This window comes from Xenopus laevis, chromosome 1L (assembly GCF_017654675.1).
Source record: "Xenopus laevis strain J_2021 chromosome 1L, Xenopus_laevis_v10.1, whole genome shotgun sequence".
NCBI lineage: Eukaryota > Metazoa > Chordata > Amphibia > Anura > Pipidae > Xenopus > Xenopus laevis.
In genome coordinates, this window is record NC_054371.1 from 17,518,599 (window position 1) to 17,520,661 (window position 2,063).

General features: G+C 38.2%; 1 gene segment (V, D, J or C); it reads left to right on the forward strand.

The window, feature by feature from the left end:
- Positions 1 to 1,071: 1,071 nt before the first annotated feature.
- LOC108719298 lies at positions 1,072 to 1,802 on the forward strand. The segment is given in 2 exon segments: positions 1,072 to 1,251; positions 1,390 to 1,802. Coding segments are annotated over 2 exon segments (426 nt in total).
- The last annotated feature ends 261 nt before the right edge of the window (positions 1,803 to 2,063 follow it).

Here is a 2,063-nt window from a genome sequence, read left to right on the forward strand (position 1 = left end):
CACTTTAATTCCACAAGGATAGGACTGTAGCACATGTGAAATCCTGGATGCAAGTGCACTAACAGGTACAAAGCCATTTCCTATAATGTATATTCTAAATACAGAAATCTGTTTCTAGATGTAGAGTGCAAGGCCAATGTATTTACAGCCTGCCATAGGTATTGTTGCCATCTGGCTGGTATTTTACTAGCATGGCCACTAAAAATGATGCTTGTTGCTAATGTTATGAATAAGGAAAAAGGATAAATAGAGGAAGGCTGGTATTTTTGCCAGAAAAGTTAGCATCCCTAGTCATATTAAGCAGCCTGTGCATACTGACATGCCCTAATTTCCTAACTTTCAAAATCCAAAAACATGAACAATTTCAACTCTGTAATACTAGTATATGTATGACAACAAAAAAAATAATAAATACAAACAGTATGGTGTGTGCAGCGTTAGAGGAGATCAAGTAAAATACAGACTGGTTCTGCCATTGGAACTGGGGACATTGCTGTGTGTGATGCTGTGTGTTTGTTATAGAGCTGAAAGATTTGGAGGAAAAGGAACCTTTATTTACATTATGCAGTCACAGTTATTCATAAATAAAGTTTATCTCTTACAGTGGGTCAGTAGTGATGTTGCTGGGAATGAGCAGTATGTAACAATGGCTAATTAAGATTGGGGCTGCCAACAGAAAATCACTTTTTGAACAGGGCCCTGTATAGGTGTTATATTTTGGGAATTGTGTCATAAACAGTGATAAATACTAGTGTTTAATTACCCTCCTTTACACTCCTGATAGTTGTCCTGCTTAAAGTAATACAGATTGGTCTTATTTTAATGCTTGGCCCTTAATGCAGGTCTGAGCCCTGAGTTTTATTAGATTCTTGCAATAAATGTGTCTCATCATCCATACAGATAACCAAATCATGCAGTCATTAACCATTCAGGCCTATTAGTCAATAGTTCTTAAGTCTGCTTATACAGTATATGGTCACTTCTAGCCTCCTCAAATAAAAAACAATCTGTGTTTCTGCCACAAGATATAAAGGTGCAATACAGTTCCCTGGTGTAATACAGAAATGTATCTGCTCCTGTTGCTTTGCATACACAAAGTGTGTGGTGAGTTCCCTGTAGATATAAGATGCTATAAATGTTCTATTTCCTATGTGACGTCTCAGTGATCTGCACCTGACACTGCTCCTACTGTCAGTATGGGGAGATACTTACTGCTTGTCCTCTCCGCTCTCTTCTCTCTCTCTGTTCCAGGTAATTAAGTGATCACTGAATCATATATATTTAACCCATGCTATAGAACATTATGAATATATGCTTACTTGTACTTTAGTAAAAGTAAACATTTTACTTATTTATTTTTTTATCTTATTTATTATTCCCATTTCTCAGGCACCTATGGGCAGATTGTACTGACTCAGTCTCCAGATTATGTCTCTGTGTCACCAGGAGAAACTGTCACCCTCACATGTAAAGCCAGTAGCAGTGTTGGCACCAGCTACTTGCACTGGTACCAACAGAAATCAGGGCAGGCACCAAAGCTGCTGATCTATCACGCAAGCACCCGACACACAGGGACCCCAGAGCGGATCAGCGGCAGTGGGTCTGGAACTGATTTCACTCTTACAATCAGCAGAATGGAAGCAGAAGATGCAGCAGATTATTACTGTCAGCAGAGTGACAGTGGGTCACACAGTGATACAGAGCTGAACAAAAACCTCCCTGTTACTGTGCCAGTGAGTTATTTACATGATACTCTATAAAGCTACAGAGCATGACATGATATTCTCAGTAGGCTTGTTATAAATTATGATCACTTCACAGAGATTCAAGCTGCAGATTCAGACTTTTTGCCCTGTAAAATAAATGTCACCATAATGTGCAAAATGAAAACAACTTGTGCCATACACAATACAGACCTGACTGTTCAAAGTATATTTCTTTAAAGTGAAAACAGAATTTCTTTACAGAGTCTGACTGAAATGAACTAAATGAAAGACATTATAAAACCTTGTATATCCTATGATAAAGTAAATGGCTGGCTTGTACCAATGACAGAAGGACTT